This window comes from Microtus oregoni, unplaced genomic scaffold (genome assembly GCF_018167655.1).
Source record: "Microtus oregoni isolate MIOR12 unplaced genomic scaffold, Mior012 000081F_ref0000091, whole genome shotgun sequence".
NCBI lineage: Eukaryota > Metazoa > Chordata > Mammalia > Rodentia > Cricetidae > Microtus > Microtus oregoni.
The window spans coordinates 3,935,520-3,955,197 of NW_024544541.1; the positions used below are offsets into that span (position 1 = coordinate 3,935,520).

Here is a 19,678-nt window from a genome sequence, read left to right on the forward strand (position 1 = left end):
CGGGATGTTTACTCTGGCGAGGTGCTGTTCCCAGCTGGCTGCAGGTAGACCCGAGTCTCTGCCCTCGGGTGGAGCACGCTCTTCCTCTGCTGCTGTGTCCAGCAGAGCCCCAGAATCTGGCATCCTCCAGGCCTGGCGCTATCATCCCGCAGCCAAACTGTTCCTACTTTATCCTGGAGAGAGCCAGCTTTGGGTTGTCTCCGGCTGTAGAGACAGCCAAGCCTAGCCATCATCCTGTCCTCGTGCCTCCTGGTTGCAGATTCCAGCTGTACATGACTTTGGCTTGTTCATGTCCCTCATTGTGACCTGCTGCTGGCTGGCTGTCCTGTTCACCATGCCTGCGGCCCTGGGCCTCTGGAGCCTCTACATGGCACCCCTGGAGAGCTCATGCCAGAGCAGGTGAGTGGCCTGCACCCTTCACACCCTGAGTAGCCACAGCACCCAGCCATCTCTTTCCAAACCCTCTGGGCTTCTGTGTGCTCAGCCCTGGGCTAGGTAGGGACAGGGAGGGAACAACTGTTGCCTAGCATCTGTTTGTGGTCACATGTGGACAGGAGGTGGGCATCCTTATGGACTGACCATCTTTAGCCACCATTCCCCTCAAGGGCCCAAGGACCTGTGTCCTCTTACTCTGCCTCTTATGGAAATGTGGAATCTGACCTAGGCATAGGGTATCATAGAACAGCTCTTTCACCTGCCGTGACCCTTTGTGTCCCCAAGGAAGAGCGACAGCTGAGGGTAGATGGCCCCAGAAGAACTCAGCGCTGGCTCTTGTGGTCGGGGCTGCCTTTTCCTGAGAGGCAGGAGCAGCCATGTGCTGCCTGGGCTCATGCAATTTCCTGGTCTTGCCCCATCCTCTCTGGGTGCTGTGACTCCTAGCCTCATGCCTGTCCACTGCCCTCCATAGCTGCCACCAGAAGTGCGGCCGCAAGAGCTCCTTGCATTTCCCTGGGGACCTGTTTGCAGCTCCAGAGCGGGCTGGGGGTGGCCCTGCCCAGGGCCCGTTACCCTACCTGGATGATGACATCCCCTTGCTGAATGTGGAGGATGAGCCAGGTGAGAGCTGGCCAGCCTGGCCAGGGACATGCAAAGATAGGCGGGTCCCAAGGGGGCCAGGCCAGATGGCCTGTGGGGACCTTACCTGGTGTGTGGCCTTCCCCAGGCAGGTGTGGGCCAGAGCAGGTTGAGGCCCAGACTTTGACTGGCTACCACTCTGCCTGGCAGTGTCTCTAGAGCTGGGTGACGTGTCGCTGGTATCTGTGCCCCGTGAGGGTCTGCAACCCACCCCCGATGGGAGCAGCAGGGGCCAGCTCCTGGCCCAGCTGCAAGAGCTGTTGCACCACTGGGTCTTATGGGCAGCTGTCAAGAGCCGCTGGGTGATTGTAGGTAAGTGTGAACACTTCCTTCCGCCTTCCGGCTCCACCGCTACAGTGGCATGAGGGTAGACGCACCCCCACCAAAACCAGCCAAACAACAACAACAAAACAAGTAACAAACACTGGGTATGGAGTAGCACCTAGAGACCTGGGTGGGACCTCTTCTCTGCCTTCTCCTCCTCTTCCTTCCCCTGGGCCTCCTCCACCACAGCTCACAGGCTGCCCTGTGCCAGGCAAGAGAGCAAAGTCCTCATGCTTGGCCCTGGAATAGACTAGCCTGGCTGAGTTTGAACCCCGGTTCTGCCCACCGTGACCTTGGCTGTGCCAGGCAGTCTGACACTTGAGTTCTTGTCCTGAAAATGCAGGTGGTAATGGTGCCCAGGGTGTAGGGCATAACTCGGTGGTAGAAGCCTGTTCCGGGCCTGGGTTCTGTCTCAAGGGTCTAGGAAGACAGCTCTCAGGAGCGTGATGTGTTTATAAAAGTCTCAGCTTGGCACAGGTGGGGCATGCCAGGTGCTCAGTATGCATGAGGAGCCTTCGCCTTCTTCAGTGGCTCATCAGAGCTGCTGCAGTCAAGGGGAAGTACCAGGTCCGCAGGGACTGTCAGATGCTCTGAGACACTAGCTAGGGTTTCTGTTGCTGTGAAGAGACACCATGGCTGGAGCAACTCTTATAAAGGAAAGCATTTCATTGGGGTGGCTTACAGTTTCAGAGGTTCAGTCCATTATTGTCCTGGCAGGACATGGCGGCGTGCAGGCAGACATGTTGCTGGAGAAGGAGCTGAGTGTTCTACATCTTGATCTGTAGGCAACAGGAAGTGGTCTGAGACACTGGGTAGTATCTTGAGTGTATATGACCTCAAAGCCTGCCTCCACGGTGACACACTTCCTCCAACAAGGCCATGCTCACTCCAACAACACCACACCTCCTAATCATGCCACTCCCTATGAGATTATGGGGGGGTCAATTACATTCAAAGTGCCACACTGGCCCTGTGGATGAGTGTCAGTTTGTACCTTACAGCCGGGCCCAGCAACTCCACAAACACCATAGTCTCTACCTCTGGTGGGACTACTCCCCCCTGCCCATTCTCCACACTGACAGTGGTTCCGCCAGGGTGGAGTGCCAGCCTCATCCACCTTCCACGGCGTCTTCCTCACAGGACTCTTCGCCTCCATCCTCATCCTGTCCTTGGTCTTTGCCAGTCGGCTCCGCCCCGCCAGCCGGGCCCCATTGCTCTTCCGGCCTGACACCAACATCCAGGTGCTGCTGGACCTCAAGTACAACCTGAGTGCCGAGGGCATCTCCTGCATCACCTGCTCAGGTGAGGATCCCCACCGGCTGAGCCCACATCCTGTGGTGTCTGAGCCCACTGTTGGCCTGAGAGATGAACTATTGCAGAGATGCAGTAAGCAGGAAGGACAGACATCCTAGGCTCGGGGGTCCACACTGCTGAGTCAGGGACAAACTGTCCCAATAGCAGAGAGGAGCCTTTGTGGAGGGAGGAGAGAGTGCTCTGTGGGCATGGATATCTTGGAGGGCTGCCCGAAGGTGGTGTCTAAACAGAGACTTAAAGAATGAGAGTCAACCAAGCTAATAGAGCTGTGGAGGGAAGGCGTGGGTTAGCCCGAAGGAGAGGAAGGAGCTCAGTGAGGCCAGGTGGGCAGGGGCAAGGAAAGAGGGCTCTAGGCTGCGGGCAGTGGCGGTGATGGGAGAAGAACAGAGCCAAGCCCGAGAGGAGTGGCTGCAGGAGCCAATACTGGCCCGTGTGTTGATGGGAGGAGCAGAGTCCTGGGGGGAGCTGGGTAAATGGACCAGCTGGAGGTGGGCAGGAGGCTGGCACCATCTCTGGAGGAACCATGGAGGGGCTCAAGAGTCACTGTCTTAGGAGAGATTTGGTACCTCTAGGAGGACGACACAGTAGGTGTTGATGAGCAAGAGGGGGAAAAGTGGCTTCCAAGGTCAAGGCCCTTGCTTGGGACAGGGAGACGGAGGGGGGGGTGCGGCAAAGGTGAGCAAGTGAAACCACTCTGCCCTGCTAGGCAGAACCAGAATGGGAGAATGCTTTACCGAGCTAAGTGGCTGCAGCTCAGGAGGAGCCCGGCTGCTAGTGCTGTAATTGCCTTCACTTAGTTAGGGCGTTGTTCCCATTAACCCAGACTTCCCCCTTGGTCATGGCATGAGCCGAATGCATGATAGCAGACTGGAGCAGACAGGTACCCAGAGCCTTGCATCCATAGTCAGTCCCAGCTCAGCCCCTGGGTCTCAGAGCCGCTCTCTATGTTCACAACACACACTCCCAGGGACCCCCCCGCCTGACCCCTGCTACTTCCCAGCTGGACAGATGCCAGAGCAGCCATCTGAAGGAGAACCACCTCACCCCCTTCTTTGTGTGGCAGCAAAGAGGGCTATAGATCTACAAAGGGCGACCTCTCCCAAACTCCCCTCATTTCCTATGCTGTCCCTGGTCCCCAAAACTACGACTTTCTCCTCTGCCAATGCGATTAATAACCCTGACCTTGGGTGGTTATGAGGGCTGATATTTTAATGTGTGAAATTTCTCTCAGTTTAAACCAACATTTTGTCTGTTGTGCTACAACAAGGCAGGCCATTGCCCAGCCTTACCCTCCCCTGATAATTGGGAAAGTGAGGCGCAGAGTGGGCATGTGGGGACATCGCCAGATGGGGACAAAATAAACATTTGATGTTTTCCTCGATTCTGTTGACTCTCCCTCAAACCACTGATAGCCACTCCTCCCAGCCTCTGGGCCCTTCACAGATCCTAGCCTGTCCTCCTAGACCACCAGGCGTGGCCAGAGGGACCCCCATGTCCCTGACTCAGTGTGTGGGGGCAGGTCTGTTCCAGGAGAAGCCCCACAGCCTGCAGAACAATGTCAGGACATCCCTGGAGAAGAAGAAGCGAGGTTCTGGGGCTTCCTGGGCCAGCCGGCCTGAGGCCACTGCGCAGGGTGAGTGGAGTGGGTGGGTAGATGCACCCTGGTTCTCCCGTGTCTGACTCCACCTGGAGAACAGATCACACCTAGAGCTGACCCCCCCTCCATGGGAGCAAGAACCTGTGTCCTTGGGTCATTTAAGGGACAACATATGAAAAATCAGAGTCCTCATCCGCCATCTCAACAGCCCCCAGAACTCAAGGAGAGCTCAAGGCCTCTTCTGCCAACTGCAGCCTCCATGAGCCTGCCCTGGTCACCAAGGCCATTCTGAAAGTCAGTATAAGGGTGTCCAGAGCTTTGATTCATTTCTTAGGGGTCTCCTGAAGAAGTGCTGGGACAAGGGGAAGTGACCCTAGTGGACGGTTATCTTTATCCTTTCCCTGTCACCCACTTTTATTGTCACCGGTGGTTCCCACCATTGCCATTACAGACCTAGCCCCATCTTTGACACTGTATCCCATGGATGGCAACACCAGCCTACTTCACTGCTGGTGTCTCCAACATCATTTGTGTGACTCTCTGACTGTTACCACCTTCCACCATCACTGTCACCTGCCCGATGACCGTCACCACCACGATCTCATTCCATTACCTTCACCTCCCACTATCATTCCCACAAACCCTTTCTGGTAGAAGGGCCAGTGTCAATCCTTGAGGAGGAGCCCAAGCTCAGTGCTCAGCTCCTCGACCAACAGGGCTAAGGTGGACTTCTGTCCCATCCCGAAGCTGTTAAGGTCACTGCCCACTCCTCTTCCATCCCTTGCTTCTTCTCAGAGTCCATGAGCACTGTGTACATCTCCAAAGTGAAGAGCAAAGGACGTCCGGCTGTCTACAGGCTGTCCCTCAATGCCAGCCTACCAGCCCCCTGGCAAGCTGTATCCCCTGGAGATGGAGAGGTGCCATCCTTCCAGGTGAGCCTCGGCTGTCAGGGAGTTAGGCACTGAGGAGGGGCCATTGGTGCCATGCTGGTGGATACTGGCCATGTAGGCAGGTAGCAGGGCCCTTGAGGGTTGAGCTGCTCCAGGCACATGAGGTCCAGTCCATAGCAGACAGATGTGTTATGGGGCCTACGTCCAGGCAGACCTTGGTTTGAGTCCTAGCTCTGGCATGTGCAACTTGCATGTTGTTGAGCAGGTGATTCCGTTTCTCTGAGCCTCTGTCTCCTCATCTATGAAACGGGGTTTAATGGACAGGGAACAAGAGTTGTGTGCCACCAGACAGATGGAACTCAGTGTCCCCACTGGCAGCCCATAATTTATCCTATAACCAAGAGGTTGCCCAGAAGACAGCCTTCCAGGATAAGCCCACAGTCAGTGTTCCCTCAACAGGAGTACCATCCTTGTTCCTTTACCCTTTCCCACCGTCCAGATGTCTGGCACAGAGGAACCTACTTGGTCAGATTTGTCCACCACAAATGCCCTCCCTCCCTCCACGGCCCTGCCTGACCTCCCTTCTCGGAATGCCCTTCTCCCCTGCCCCTTCTCTCACCTGATGGTCCTGTCTGACTGACTCTGGCCCATCTGGAATCTGACAGCATCCCCACTGCCATGTCCATGAGGGCAGGGCCTTGCCCATCCTGCCCAGGCTTAGTCCTTAGATCCAGGCACAGAACCTGTCCCAGGGAGACACCTAGTTTCCTAGTTTCTCTTGCTGTGATAAGATGCCTTGATGCAAAGCAGCTTAGGGGAGGAATGGTGGGGTCTATTTCAGTCGACAATTCTAGGCTACAGTCTATCATTGTGGGGAAATCAAGACAAGAACTTCAGCTAGTCACATCAAATCTCCAGTCAAGAACAGCGGGCAATAAATGCATGCATGCTCACTTGCTTGTACTCAGCTCCGCTTCTCCATTCATATGCAGTTCAGGACCCCCTTTCTAGGGAATGGTGCTGCCCGCAGCGAGCTGGCTCTTCCCGCACCAGTTAACTTAATTGAGACATCCCCCACAGACCAACCCAGTGCAGAGGGTCCTTCATTTAGACTCTCCTCCCAAATGACTTTTGGTTGTGTCAAGTCGACAATTAGGCCTAGCCCAGTGAGTTCTTGGTGGAAAGAAGTGACGTTCAGAGAGAAAGGGAGCAAAGGGAGAGAGGAAGGGTTGCCCAGCTTTCAAGTTCAAGCCTAGGCCTCTGAGCTCTGGGAAGCAGGACAGGGTGGGAGATAGGCCAAGGAGGGAGGGGACAGACCTTGAGGCCGGGCAGGCCCAGGCAGCCTCCCCGAGTCACGTGTCTTGTCTCTGTCAACCCATTGCTTAGGTGTATAGAGCGCCTTTTGGTGACTTCACCAAGAAGCTGACCGCTTGTATGTCTACAGTAGGGCTGCTCCAGGCGGCGAGCCCCTCCCGCAAGTGGATGGTGACGGCCTTGGCCTGCGACGCCAAGCGGGGCTGGAAGTTTGACTTCAGCTTTTACGTGGCCACCAAGGAGCAACAGCATACCCGGTAAGAGCCAGGCAGATAGACCTGTGTGCACCACCCAGACCATTGCTTCTCTTCGCTTCTCTCAGTCTAGGCAAGGAGATATTAGCAAAGATTATGGGCCCACGATTCCCCAAGCCCAGTCTGCCACTGTTCCTGTCAGCTCTGCTTTTCCTGTCACCATGGCCATCTCTTGGATCCACCTCAGGGCATTGGCGGTCACCGTCTCCTGTACTTGGAACATTCTGCTCAAGTCCTTCTGAGCTTCACTTCTCCAGATCCAAGTTTCTAGCCTGATGTCACCCCCTGGGGGAGGCTATCCCTGAGCAGAGCCCCTGCCCCATCCCACATCACCCCAAACTCTCCATGCAGGCATGTTCTTCTGGCAGGTGACCTGTCCCACCCCAGGAAAGGTGCCCTTCGGACGCTCTGAGAGGTTGTTCTGGTGCATCCCACACTTGGTGTGGTGTCTGGCACTCAGTAGGTCTCCGCTGGCCGGATGAGTGTGTGACACACTTCCTGTCCGAGGTTCTCACTCACTTGTAATAAGCAAGCAGCTGGTTTCCTGCACCCTCTCCTACACTGCCGGGGAATGGCGCAGACTGTATCTGGTGCAGTTTCTGCTTTACACTCAGTCTCCCCACCCCCCGGCATGCAGCAGGCACCTAATTCTTGCTGAATGAGAGCTACATTCTGCACCACATGGAGTCTCAAGCCCCCAAGGCAGTCATGTCCCCAGCTTTATACCCTTGTGTTCTGAACACAGCCTTATTTATCAGGTAAGGCTGTCTTGACATAAGTATTCAGGCATTCATTTCACTAACACCAAATGTGAGCTGTGTGTCTGCATGCTGGAGACAGGATGGGGTAGCGAGCACCTCTCTGGGAGACAGGAGACTACCAAGTGGCAGCTGCATGCTGGCAGACTAGGATTCATACTCGGGAACAGCCCAGCCCCATTCCAGGAGGGTATCTCAGTGCCAGGCCTATAGTAAGTGTGCTTCCTGGGCACTGTGGTCTGACTGGGAACTGGCATCAGGCATTCAGCTCCCCCATCACCACAGGTTGACTTCATTTGGAGCAGAGAGGTGAAATCAGGAGGCAGCGGGTGTTGAGGTGGCTCTAGCGGGGTCCTTTCCAGCCAAACATCCTTGTCTCAGGGTGGACTGACTGCTGCTGAGCCCAGGACTGCGCTTGTTCTGTATGCACAGATGTGGCCTGGAGCCTAGCAGCTCCCTGGATGAGCATTCTAGAAGAAACTAGAAGCCAGTGGCAAACTCAAGGCTCCTTGACTCCTCGGGTTTCAATGGGTCTATAGGCTGCTGAGGTGGGACACTAAAGCCGGCCCTAGGTCCTTCCTGAACTCTGGAGGGCTGTTCCAAAGCTGGACATTTGTGCCTCCCCAACCCGTGCCAGTGTGGGAGACTGAGAGCCAGGCTAGTCTTGGCAAAGGCAGGGATAAAGCAAGCCATGAGATTCCCAGCCCTGGGCACCCTCTGCTCCTGTGCCAGGGGAAACACAGCTTGGTTCCCACCCTCCGTGACCCCTGAAATGGTCTCCTTGCCTCGTCTTCCCCGACCTTTCCTGGACTTCCTAGGCCAGCCAGGCCTCCTCACCTCACATCCTTTGAGTTTTCTTGGCCTTCCCGACTCAGCCTGGCCTCCCTGCCTCCACAGGAAGCTGTACTTTGCCCAGTCTCACAAGCCCCCCTTCCACGGGCGCCTGTGTGTGGCACCACCTGGGTGCCTGCTCAGCTCCAGCCCCGATGGGCCCACCAAAGGCTTCTTCTTCGTGCCTAGTGACAAAGGTACTTGTCGGGGCACATCCCTGGGGGGACCGAGGGGGGCCTCAGAAGCCTGAGCCCTCCCCTCAGTGTTGGCTCTGACTCCCCCCTGCAGTGCCCAAGGCCCGCATCTCTGCCACCTTTGGCTTCAACCCTTGTGTGAACACAGGCTGTGGGAAGCCAGCAGTGCGGCCACTGGTGGATACCGGGGCCATGGTCTTCGTGGTCTTTGGCATCATTGGCATCAACCGCACCCAGCAGATGGACAACCACGTTATCGGGGACCCGGTACGGCCACTTTGGATGGGTGTAGGAGGGCCCGGCTGCAGCAGCAACCTTGAAAACTGGCACGTGTGCCTGGCTTGCCTGTCCAGTCCTTCATATACACTCATGGCAGCCCTGAGGGGACGTTGTTCCCCTGGAGGACTGAGCAGAACTGACTGAGAATTACTCAAGAATATGGGTACATTTGGGGACCCACGCTGGCTATATGGCCCCTTTAGGGGCGGGAACAGAGATGAGAGGAGTCACATGTGAAACCTGTCCTCTGGTCCTCCTCCGGGGTGAAGTATGTAGACATCACTGAACATGTGTGATTGAATGACCTTGCAGGTGTACTTAAAATGTCACTAGAGGTCATGTTTGGGTTGGGCACAGGCATGACAGCACATGCTTGTAACAAAAGGAAGAAGTTGAGCTCTGTCTTTCCAGTACAGATGGACACTGTCCATGTGCAGAGCAGGGGTGGGAGACCGAGGAGGGGACAGGCAGGCAAGATAGAGCTGGCTGGAAGCAAAGGAGAAAAGCATTGTGTCCAGTTGAGAGGAAGAACAGAGACAAGGGCAGGGGACTGCGGGATGAGCTATTACTGGAGCAGAGGCTCCAGAAGGGCAGAGCAAGGGGAACAGTGGGTACCACATGAGGGGGTGACATGGTAATAAAGTTAACGGGAGCGGCTGAAGGGTCTGAGCCCACAGTGGGAAAGGGGAGCCTGGGACTGAGTCCACAACTCACTGAGTGCCCGGGCCGGTGTGTCTCCTTGGGAAAGGGCAGCGTCATCTACGACAGCAGCTTTGACCTCTTCAAAGAAATCGGGCACCTGTGTCGCCTCTGCAAGGCCATCGCGGGCAACTCGGAGCTGGTGAAGCCGGGCGGGGCCCAGTGCTTGCCCTCAGGTATGTGTGATCGTGGTTCACATGACACGGTGCGATAGCGCATGCCTAGTGTTTGGATGTCTGTGCTGGAGCATGCCTATACAACGCTCACAACTCCATACAAACATTTTCCCCGATATGCACGGGCTTGCGAGTGGATGGGCACACACACCTAAGGTGTGATATGTGTACTAGTGTAATGTATAGGAATACCTCAAGCGGGGGGAGGGGGCTCTCCCAAAACTGAGAGCAAGCTCAGTTGCTGGTCCAAAGACTACCTGGCTGAGGTGGCCCAAAATGTTACTTTCCACCTCAGCGGCAAGTGTGGGCTGTAGGACTCTCAACGACACTGCCCAGTGTTTGCAGACACATTGGGAGCTTGAGAGGCAGGTGAGGGTGTAATGTGTGGTACCGGCCACTCTTCCCATCACAACCTCCTCTTGCTTCTTCCTACAGGGTACAGCATCTCCTCCTTCCTGCAGATGCTGCACCCCGAGTGTAAGGAGCTGCCTGAGCCCAACCTGCTGCCAGGGCAGCTATCCCACGGGGCGGTGGGTGTCAAGGAGGGCCGTGTGCAGTGGATCTCCATGGCCTTTGAGTCGGTGAGCCTGGGGGCGCTGCGCAGTGTGCTTGTCTTGAACGCATGTCCCCCTACACTCCTGTTTCTCTGCCCCACCAGGGAAAAATACCTCGGCTCTGGCCTGAGGCTCACAGCTAGCAGTTGTCAGTGGCAAGCACTACCCATCTGACTACACAGCTTCTTCCTTTCTGCCACATAGATTAACTGTCTGTGGGAGGAAAGGGGGCCCAGGAGATGCCTCTCTGTCATCTTTATGTTCCCTCGGCTCCGCCAAGGGAGGTACAGGAATAAGTGTACACACGCATGCACACCGTCATATCACCTGGCCTGGCCGCCCTGGTGTCCTGCTGCCTCCCTGTGCAGACCAGGGTCCCAGCCTCTACCTGATCCTGGTGACAATGACATTGTAGATCAGGTCCCCAGTTCTCTCTGTCCTCTGATTCTCCGCCTACAAAGCAGGGTTAAAAAGCCCTACTGGGCATTGGTGGCACACGCCTTTAATCCCAGCACTCGGGAAGCAGAGGCAGGAGAATAGCTGTGAGTTTGAGGCTAGCCTGGTCTATAGAGAGAGTCCAGGACAGTCACCAAAGCTACACAAAGAAACCTTGTCTCAAAAAAAAAAAAATTATTCTTAACAGTTCTGATGTTTTTCAAAAGTCTTGCTTTCAGAGTCTCCTCTGAGACTCAAGGAAGCGCTCAACTGTGAGCCCCTGTGAGGCTCCATGATCTATGCCTCTTGCATCCTGCATACCTGCAAACCAGCACGTGTGGATGATACCACGGTCTGACACCAACTTGAGCAGTATATGGCCGCCCTTGGGCCATGGCTTCAGTAGCCTCTAAGTGCCCAGGTGGCTGAACTCAGAAAAGCACTTCCCTGGGTGGTCCTGTTTTTGCCAAGGGAAATCTTCCAAACGAGCTATCACTTTTATGCCCCAGAGTCTAATTCCTCCCTATTGTCCTAGTTCAAAATGGTTGGGCTTCCTTGATAGTGCTAATCTATGAAACAATCCTTCTCCTACAGCTTTCAGTTGATCACCTTTGTGAGAAGACTCCATGTTTTTCAAATCCTTCTACTCTGCTTTTGTTTTTGAATACTCATTTTTACCATAAATTTGGCTAAAAATGGGCAGCATTAACTATGCCACAGCCTCAATGTTGTGCTGTCTTGGAACTTCCTTGGCTAAATTAATTAATCTGTCACCCTTAAATGAGTCCTCTCACCATGTTTTGAGACTTGCTTAATATCTTCCCAGTTGTTGTTTGTTTTAGTTAGGGTTATTGTTGCTGCAATGGAACACCATGACCAAAAGCAAGTTGGGGGTGAAAGGATGAGTTTGCCTTATACTGCCATATCACTGTTCATTGAAAGAAGTCAGGACAGGGACTCAAACAGGACAGGAACATGGAGGCCAACATAGAGGGGTACTGCTTACTGCCTTGCTCAGCCTGCTTTCTTATAGAAGCCAGAACCACCTGCCCAGAGATGGCACCACCTACAACGGGCTGGGCCCTCCTCCATCAATCACTAATTTAAAACAATGCTCTCCAGGCCTGCCTACAGCCCAGTCTTAACAGAAGCATTTTCTCAGCTGGGGTTTCCTCCTCTCAGATGACTCTAGCTTGTGTCAAACTGACATGAAACTGTCCGGCACACTGTGATAAATACCTGACAGAAACAACCCAAGGGATACAAGGTGTGTTTTAGCTCCGAGTTCCAGGCCACAGTCCGTCATAATAAGTCACAATGACAGGAGCTTGAGACATCTGGGCACACCTCTGTCATAGTCAGGAGGCAAAAAGTAATGAATGCATGTGTGTGTGAGCTCATCTCTACACTCTCTTAAAATTATTACTATTATTATTAATGTATGAATGTTGCCTATGTGTATGTCTGTATACCACATGTATTCAGTGCCCATAGAGGACAGAAAAGGGCATGAGATGTTTTGGAACTGAAGTTACAGATGGTCGTGAACCAGTACGTGGGTACTGGGAATCAAACCCAGGTCCTCTGTAAGACCAGCCAGTGCTCTTAACCACTGAGCCATCTCTCCACCTCCTCATCTCTAGTCTTATACAGTTCAAGCTTCCCTACTCAGATAATGGTGCCAAGATGAGTGGGTCTTCTCATCAAGATAATCCCCCAGACATGCCCTCAGGTCCACCTGACCCAGACAGCTTCTCACTGAGAGTTTCTTCTCAGGTCATTGCCGGTATTTCAAATTGATAATTAAAAATTATCCATGAAGGGCCGGGTGGTGGTGGCGCACGCCTTTAATCCCAGCACTCGGGAGGCAGAGGCAGGCGGATCTCTGTGAGTTCGAGACCAGCCTGGTCTACAAGAGCTAGTTCCAGGACAGGCTCCAAAACCACAGAGAAACCCTGTCTCGAAAAACAAAACAAAAAAAAAAAAAAAAAAAAACAAAATTATCCATGAAGGGAAATAGACAAGATGTAGACAGTGATTTTTGCCAGAATATAACATGAATGAATATAACATGAATAAAAGTCTAACTTCCAAAGGAGTCCTTGCTTCCTCTGAAACTTCAAGCACACAGTCTTTACTGTCTAAATTCCTGTCAGCATTCTGATCTTCCAAACTCCAACCAGAATGGCCCAATAAACTCTGGTTAGAACATTCTAGAGTTTTTCTAATTCCTCCTACAAATTTCTAGGGGCATAAGAACTAATGGTCAGGGTTAGTTACAGCAACAACCCCACTCCTGGTACCAGTTTTCTATCACTATGACCTAAAATACCTGACTGGGAGGAAGAGTTTACTCCCTCATGACTGAGACAGGGTGGTGGAACGGAGTGTTTCCTGTCATGGTGAACCAGGAAGTAGAGAAAGAATATTGGCATTTCAAAAGTATTTTCCTAACATTTATTTAATTAGGTCCCCAGCCCATGAGATAGTGCCACTCATACCCAAAGTGGGTCTTTTCCTCTCAATTACTGTAGCTCCCTGGAAATACCTTCAGCGTACTCATCCAGGGGTGTGTCTCATCGAATCCTTACTGACTCTAAATCTAGTCACATTGACAACGAAGACTGGCCATCCCAGCATTCTAGACTTTTTTTTATTCATTTTACATACAATTACAGTTTCCCCTCCCTCCTCTCCTCCCATTCTCTCCTCTCCCTCCCATCTATCATCCCCCCCATCCACTCCTCCATCTCCGTTCAGAAAGGGGCAGACCTCCCATGATATTTAAACATAAAATTTTTTGTGACATTGGCAACTGGGCATGGTATCATACACCTTTAATCCTAGTACTTAGAAGGCAGAGCCAAATAGATTTCTGTGAGCTCTGGGCCAGCACGGCCTATATAGTGAATTTCTAGCCAGCTAGGGCCTTATGGTGAGACCCTGTCTCAGAAAGAAAGAAAAATACATTGTCACAGTTGTACTGTTGTTGATACCATCCATCTACAAAGCTTTGTCCCCATTAATCGCAAAGTTCTTGCCCTTCCTCCCAACCCTTGGCAACCCCCACTCTATTTTCTGTCTGTGTTTAACTACACTAAATATATCATATAAATGGAATCACAGATTTGTCCTTTTCATGAGCAACATGTCCTTCAAGATCCGTCCGTCTCGTAGCATGTGGTGGAACCGTCTTCCCTTTTACAAGCTGATGCCACAGCCAACTTGAGACTGGAGATGCCCTTGATCATCTCCACGACCAAGCAGGTCATCCCCTTCCCAGCTGAACCTCAGCAGCACTCACATGTATACACGCATGTGCACACACACACACACCTGTGAGTAGACATGCTGAGGCTAGATCATAACAGAACTGGGTCAGTGAGGCAACACAAAAGAAAGTTCTAGGTCCCTTTTAAGGCTGTGCACTGTGAGCTAGCAGGCTGCCCAAGGCACTGCAAGCTTGCATAACCAGCCAAGAGGCAAGCATCTGCCCAGATGTTCTGAGAGCCCAGAGGAGGCACGTCATGAACAGAAAGAAACCAGTCTTAGGGTCATGTGGAGGGGCTTCCCGAATAGGCAGAGGGTGACATGAGGAAGCATGGAGGAGTCTAAGAGAGAATTATGTTGGTTCAGAGCCAGCGGCAGCTCATGGGGGATGGCTCAGCCCCCACATTCTCGCAGGACACCTCCGCTGGTGGCCACAGAGTAGCTGTCTCTAGGAAATGCAAGAAGACCCACTAGTCTCACCAGACCATGTCCCCTGCAGACCACATACAAGGGCAAGTCCTCCTTCCAGACCTACTCGGACTACCTGCGTTGGGAGAGCTTCCTCCGGCAGCAGCTGCAGACCTTCCCTGAGGGCTCAGCCCTGCGCCGAGGCTTCCAGACCTGCGAGCACTGGAAGCAAATCTTCATGGAGATCATAGGTGGGTGTGAGTCCAACCCTCCTGCAGGCCGGCTGTGAGTAGCCACGCAAAGGCAGTCACCCACAATGAGGGCATGGTGTCGTCTACGCCACTGCTCTGCTATCCTGAGTCCTGGCTCAGAACCCAAGGAAAATGAGATACAGTTGCCAGACTACTGATGAGAGGCCAGAGTGTGGGTCCTCTCCTGCCGGTGGCATCTGGCCATGTGTGATCTTGAATTTGGCCACCTGGAAAGGAACATTTGGACCAGTGAGATGGCTCAGCAGATAAAAGCGCTCACTGTGCAAGCCTGATCATTTGAGCCAGTCCCCCAACCAATGGTGGAAAGAGAGAACGAACTCCCCTATGCCCTCTGACCCCGACCTGTGTGCTGGATCAATGGGCTCACATACAATAATAATTTTAAAAGTAGGGTCCTAGGGTCTGATCTGCTCTGGGGCCCTGTTTAACTCCTTGAACTCCAAATAAATTTTGCTTGTGGGCAGACCTTAGAGAAAAGCTCAAAATGGCTCTTCCTACAAAGCCAATAACCTCTGTCCTGGGGTCAAGAGGAAGCACAGTCTCTTCACCCTGCAGCCCCTGAGTCCCTTCTTTCCTCCCTTGCAGGGGTACAGAGTGCCCTGTACGGCCTGGTCCTCTCGCTTCTCATCTGTGTGGCTGCGGTGGCCGTGTTCACCACCCATGTCCTCCTCCTGCTGCCTGTGCTCCTCAGTATCCTGGGTATGTGTGCCAAGGGTGATGTGTCCTGGGGATGAGGTCAGTAAGGGTCTGTGGCAGGCGACAACAGGCCGGGCTCATGGGAGTGGGACCAGGGAAGAGTCTTCTGGACCTCTGAGCCTCTGGCCACCCAGTCCTAGAAAAGGCCTTGTTGCCATTCTTACCCCTATGAAAAGACCCTCAGTTTGGCATTATGTGACTGTGACACACAGAAACTACATGCCTGTGTTCCCTGAGTAGAACCAGGTATCTCTGTGCCATCATTCAGGTAAGTGACACGTTGCTGTACCCACCCCCTCCCTCATCTCTTCCCTTCTCTCTGGCATTGACCCTCATCCCTCTTGACTCTGGATGTCCCTGTTTCCTAGGGACTCTTTAGGACCACGTGGATAGGGGGATGTCTAAGCGTACCTCTGCTGTCCCTCCTGCAGGCATTGTCTGCCTTGTGGTGACCATCATGTACTGGAGCGGCTGGGAGATGGGAGCCGTGGAGGCTATCTCGCTGTCCATCCTGGTCGGCTCCTCTGTGGATTACTGTGTCCATCTGGTAGAAGGCTATCTGCTAGCTGGGGAAAATCTACCCCCACACCAGGCTGAGGTAAGCTGTCCTGTGTATGCCTGACCCCTGACTCAGCTCCCACCTTGGGTCAGTGGGAGGGCCCATAAGAACAGATGAACATCCCATACTCCACCCATGGGCAAGCTGCATCCTAGGAGCTGTTCCCAACACTGCAGCGTCGCAATCTACAGCCCTGGGAGCACGGAGGTTGTCTTTCCAGCCATGCAAGCACAGCCCTGCAGCCCTTGGGTCATGTAACAGCCAAAGCTTGCTGTGAACCTAAGGAAGGGATGGGAGGTGGGGTTACTCTAGTTAAATGCCTATTGAGTGATAAAATCCCCCCGACAAAAGCCAGCTTAGAGGAGGAAACATTTATTTGCTTTATAACTCCACTTTATGCTCCAACATTATAGATGGATCAGGGCAAAAACTTCAAACATCTGGTTACATACTTCTTCAGTCTAGAGCAGAGAGAAACTGAATGTATGCTCTCTTGCTAGCTCGCTTGCTGCTTGAGCTTAGCTTGACTTATCCACTATTGCACAGCTCAGGACCTCCCCTGCCTGGGGAGTGGTGCTGCCCAGAGTAGACTGTGTCTTCTTACATCTGTTAACCATTCCCACCAACCCAACCCGATGCAGACAGCCGCTCACTGAGACTTTTCTCCCAGGTGGCTGTATCAAGTAGACAATTAAAGCTACCTGTCCTAGGTTTGATGTGAAGACATGGACCAAAAGGTGACAGAATTAAGACTCCTAATCACTTTCAGGTTGAAAGACTGGAATAACTCCAGTCAGAGCCCCCATGTATAAGGACCCACCGTGCATATCCTTTCAGCATGTCTGTGCCCTGTGACCCTCCCTGTGAGAGTCCCACTTACGAGGTGGGAGCCAGTCTCAGGCAGAGCCAGCCTGGGGCAGCGGTGTATGCTCACCCACTCCAAAGTCAAGCCCAGGTTTAATGCCCGCAGTGGGTGCTCAGCCCTCCCCACTCTCTCTCCACTGCCTCAGGATGCCAGCTCTCAGCGCCAGTGGAGGACGTTGGAGGCCGTCCGGCATGTTGGCGTGGCCATCGTGTCCAGCGCCCTCACCACCGTCATCGCCACCGTCCCGCTCTTCTTCTGCATCATCGCCCCGTTCGCCAAGTTTGGGAAGATCGTGGCACTCAACACGGGCGTATCCATTCTCTACACGCTCACCGTCAGCACCGCCCTGCTGGGCATCATGGCCCCGGGCTCCTTCACCCGGACCAGGACTTCCTTCCTCAAGGCCCTGGGTGCTGTGCTGCTGGCGGGAGCCTTGGGGCTGGGTGCCTGCCTTGTGCTCTTGCGCAGCGGCTACAAGATCCCCCTGCCCAGTGGGGCTACACTATAGCCCCGTGCTTGGGTCCTGTCTCCAGCATCTAACCTTGCAGCCGAGGACGAAGGGAGCTGAGACGCAGAGGCTCTCCGTTTCCTGGCCCAGTTCCAACTAGTTCCGCTTGCAGGCTTCGTGGAACTGGGACTCAGAGCTGTGTGGGCCACACTACCTTCATCACAGCTCAGACTGGGAGTGGAGTCAGACAGCCCCATACTGTCTGGTCTCCATCCCCTCTCCCCAACTGAGGTCTGCCCGGTCGTGGAGGATGCTTGCCCTCCTCCCGTATCTAGTCACCACCAAGCAGGTGGCTCCTTACCAGGGTCTTCTCTCATGCCGCTTCAGTGTTCACGGCCTGCTTGGGTGGACATTTCAGGACTCCCACTCTACAGATGTGGAAACTGAGGCACCAGGAGGCAGGGGCTGCCCTGTGGCTGGATCAGGGCAGAGCCAAAGTTGCCTCAGAGCACAGGTCTCCCTGGGCCTTTGCAAGAAGAGCACAGCGGATCCAGGGGGACACACCCCCTGAGTCACACCCCCTCAGCATTATGCAGCCAGTGCTTGATGACCCCGTGATCATCACCAGGCCTGTGTCCAGGCCAGCAGAGACAGAGGCACTTCTGGGGTCATGCATGTCCTAGCCCCAGCCCCAACCTCAACCTCCAGGGAGCCTCAACATCCCTCCCTGGAGTTCTGGCTCAGCTACCCCCACAGTTCCTAAACCTCATCCCCCTCACCTGACTGAGAACGGATGACTCATGTGTGTTGGGGTGCTGCACGCACGGGGAGGAGCTGGCTGTGCCAGCCGCCTGCTCACGGCAGATGGTCCCTATTAAAGTGAGACGAAACTGCAGGCTGCTGCTATTAACACAAGCATTTCCAGCCTCACTGGCTCCATCATGTCCTTAATAATGCAATAACTTAAGTGTTCACGCGCAGCCCCACCCAGGGTGGCACTGGACCTGGACAGACACGGGAGTGGATAGGGGTGTCCAGTATGGAGATGGAGCACTCTGGGCTCGGTGTGAGGCTGGGGCCTCCCAGTGGGGGTTGGGGCTCAGAAGATGCTTCTGACTTTATGGGGCCCATTCAGCCCCATAGTTGGGCATCTCTGAAAGCCTGGCATTGTGACAGACACTGGCCTTCCCGGGAACAAACACGTGACCTTTGAGTTATATAAAGCTGGACACGGCTTGAGCTGGGACAGATCCCTGAGGGTGAGAAAGGAATCCGGGGTGGTCTACACAGCAGCTCACCCAGTCACTAGTAGATATTGAAGGGGGGGCTGGAGTGCAGGACAGATACCACTGTGTCCTTGCCCAGTGTACACCTGGCATGGCCTAGCGCCTAATGTTTGTTGGGGGATTGTCAAACCTTTGTACCCACCATCCACCGTGAAGAAATGGAAAGATCCCTGGGACGGGCTGGCCTGTGATATAGCAGATGTTCTTCTTGGAGTTGGTATTTCTTTCCTGAGGGGCCATGATGGCATCACAGATGTAAGACCCTCAGCTCTGACAGCAGGCCTGTTTCCACTGGGGATCCAAAGAGAGGATCTGGTCCAGCCCCCTCCCCTGGCTGCTGGGCGTCTCCCAGCCTCTATGTGCCTGTCACTTCATATCCTCAACCTTCTCTACGAGAGACATCTGCTATGCTGGAGTTGGCCTCACCCTAATGGCTCCATCTTAACCTTGTTGGCTTCAGAGACCTCACCCCCAATAAACTCTTGTCTGTGGAACTAGACGTCAGGACCAGACAGACATCACACACAGGGGCAGGGTTGTCACACACAGTCACAGTCTTCCTTTTCTTTCTTTCTTCCTTTTTTTTTTTTTTTTTTTTTTTGAGGCAGAATGGCAGGGAGTTCAAGAAAGGTTTCTCTGAGTAGCCCAACTGTCCTGGAATTCATTCTGCAGACAGGCTGGCCTTGAACTCAGGGGTCCACCTGCCTCTGCCCCTGAACTACCACACCCAGGAGGAATCAGCTCTTCTTCTGGTCATCAGGTATAGATGATGCTTTCAAGAGAGCCAGCACATACGAGATGGGATTTCCTGGATTACGAGCCAGACGTGGAGCCTAAGTGTGTCCCCAAGGTGTATCCTCAACAATGAAAGCATATAACTTTTCACAAAGGTGGGTGATATTACTAGGGGGTTGGAGGCTACAGTCAGACCGAGGAGCCTGCTCTTGGACTCCTGAAACAAGCTCGGGGTCTGCGTAACATACTCTCCTCTTGGTAAAGCTGGAGCCGCGGGAGGCCTGTCACTGGGGAAAAGGTCCCGGGGAGCAGGCTGGTCCTGACCCAGGACTTCTGGAGCTCGTTGTGTGGTAGCCGTCTATACAGGGCCCATCTAGCTGACCACAACATGAGTGTGGTGCTAATGAATGGCCGGCAGGTCGAGAGAGTCGGAGAGGGGCCTGGCA

At 53.8% G+C, this 19,678-nt stretch overlaps 1 protein-coding gene across 1 annotated transcript in view; it reads left to right on the forward strand.

Annotated features, from left to right (window-relative positions):
• The window catches only part of Disp3 (dispatched RND transporter family member 3), a 45,957-nt gene extending 27,841 nt beyond the window's left edge, over positions 1-18,116 (forward strand). Inside the window, exons 7-21 of the mRNA XM_041643124.1 lie at positions 260-399; positions 908-1,056; positions 1,225-1,386; positions 2,539-2,700; positions 4,232-4,345; positions 5,105-5,241; positions 6,586-6,770; positions 8,423-8,553; positions 8,645-8,817; positions 9,578-9,704; positions 10,140-10,285; positions 14,463-14,622; positions 15,229-15,342; positions 15,771-15,937; positions 16,909-18,116. Of these exons, the coding sequence (XP_041499058.1) occupies positions 260-399; positions 908-1,056; positions 1,225-1,386; positions 2,539-2,700; positions 4,232-4,345; positions 5,105-5,241; positions 6,586-6,770; positions 8,423-8,553; positions 8,645-8,817; positions 9,578-9,704; positions 10,140-10,285; positions 14,463-14,622; positions 15,229-15,342; positions 15,771-15,937; positions 16,909-17,271 (2,430 nt within the window). The 3' untranslated portion in view covers positions 17,272-18,116. The remainder of the gene's footprint in view (positions 1-259; positions 400-907; positions 1,057-1,224; positions 1,387-2,538; positions 2,701-4,231; positions 4,346-5,104; positions 5,242-6,585; positions 6,771-8,422; positions 8,554-8,644; positions 8,818-9,577; positions 9,705-10,139; positions 10,286-14,462; positions 14,623-15,228; positions 15,343-15,770; positions 15,938-16,908) is intronic.
• Positions 18,117-19,678: the final 1,562 nt, after the last annotated feature.